Here is a 1,663-nt window from a genome sequence, read left to right on the forward strand (position 1 = left end):
GAAGAATGGAAAAGAGTAGATATGAACTCCTTGTCATGGAAATTCTTGCATGGGAGGCTTGAAGACCAGCTCTGTTGGAAGCCAACACAACAGTGGCCAGTCTATCTTCCAATAAGTCTCCACTGAGGAATTAGAGGTGATTTCTTTCTAATGAGTGTTACCTATCCTTTTACCGGTGCACCAGCCAGTACAAAGGCTTTGTCTATTCTTACCTTGGGTCCCCTTAGAATATTTGGCTGGCTTAACATCCCAACCTTCTTGGATCCTGGAAATCCCTGATACAGGAAATGCATTGGACTAAGCCTGGGGTTAACCGTTATGTCACTTAGAATGCTTTTGGTTGGAAAAAGTGGCTACAAGTCTCTATACTCTGAAATGCTAAGTATTGTAAGAAAAAAACCCCAATCATTCATTTATTCATTCAGCCAGTATTTATTGAATACCTACCATGCTGCTTGGCAGTGTCCTAGGTGCTGGTGATATAGCAACGAGAGAGAAAAACAACAGCAGCAAACACCACCACCAATAAAACCTCCCAAAGAAACCCAAAACAAAACAAAACAAAATGTAACTCCCCACCCCCCACCCCCTCACCCACTTCTTAACCTCATGGAGAGACAAGAAAATTAGATAAGACTATAGATAGTGTGCTGAGATAGTTTTAAGCCCTTTGGGGGAAAATAAGGCATGGAAGAGGGATAAAGAATTTGTGTGAAGGGCGGAGCTGCAATTTTAGAAAGTTAGCCAGGAAAGGACTTCCGAGCACTTTTTTTTTTTTTTAACAGTAATTTAAAGTTTATATGCAGGTTATTCTGACTTTAAAGTAGATCCATTCTGAGTCCATTCCTGAGATATTCTGTTGTACTTATCTCTGTCTGCAATCTCTGGCACTAGGGGGTCATCTGGGTTTGGATCACATAGCAGTGAACAAATGGATAAAAGAACTTTAGAAATAGTTAAAACAGGAGACCACTGTGATCTTAGACTATTGAGACAAATGCTGCCATTACTATTAATATTTGGATGATAAATTCTTGTTGTAAATGCAGCCTTAGGTGGTTTGAAGGAGTAGACTGTAGGAAAATGAATTGTCAAAAAGAATACACCACCTCGATATGGGCTGTCATTAGGTCCCGTAATTGTGGCTTGCCAATGAAACGTATCATCCCCAGCTGGACCTGCAGAACATTGTGCTGGAGGGTCATGGGCCAAATCACTAAGTTCCTTATTAATCCCTTTCAGCGCCATAGTCTGTATTTTGTGTCTGGTTCACTATCTTGGTGTGTGTTCAAAGGTCCGGACAAAACTCTTGATTATCCTGGCGGCAGGGAAGAATTGCCTCTTCATCTCACACCGACTCTGCCAGACACTCAAGACCAGAAATTGGTGAGGCACTGAGTCATAAAATCTGTGTGGGGAAGAACATTCTGGATAAAGGAAAATGCAAGTGCAATGTTCTGAAGCTGGAATGTAACTGGAGTATTCCAAGGATGCTGAGGAGGCCAGAGCGACTGAGTTGAGTGAGGTAGAGGGAGGGTAGTAGGAAATAAGGTCAGAAAGGGAATTGGGGAAGAGGGTGAACAGGATGGAGGCAGAACAATGTGGGAGAACTTTTAGGCCATGGAAAAACTTTGGCATTTATTCTGAGGGAGATGAGAGTCAA

At 42.2% G+C, this 1,663-nt stretch overlaps 1 protein-coding gene across 1 annotated transcript; it reads right to left on the bottom strand.

Annotated features, from left to right (window-relative positions):
* Positions 1 to 807: 807 nt before the first annotated feature.
* On the bottom strand, positions 808 to 1,274 carry LOC120596273 (ubiquitin-conjugating enzyme E2 D3-like). Its single transcript, XM_039854835.1, has one exon. It carries the CDS (start codon positions 1,246 to 1,248, stop codon positions 808 to 810), a length of 441 nt encoding a protein of 146 aa, XP_039710769.1. The 5' UTR covers positions 1,249 to 1,274.
* Between the last annotated feature and the right edge of the window lie 389 nt (positions 1,275 to 1,663).

Source organism: Pteropus medius, unplaced genomic scaffold (assembly GCF_902729225.1).
Source record: "Pteropus medius unplaced genomic scaffold, Ma_sr-lr_union100, whole genome shotgun sequence".
Taxonomy (NCBI): Eukaryota; Metazoa; Chordata; class Mammalia; order Chiroptera; family Pteropodidae; genus Pteropus; species Pteropus medius.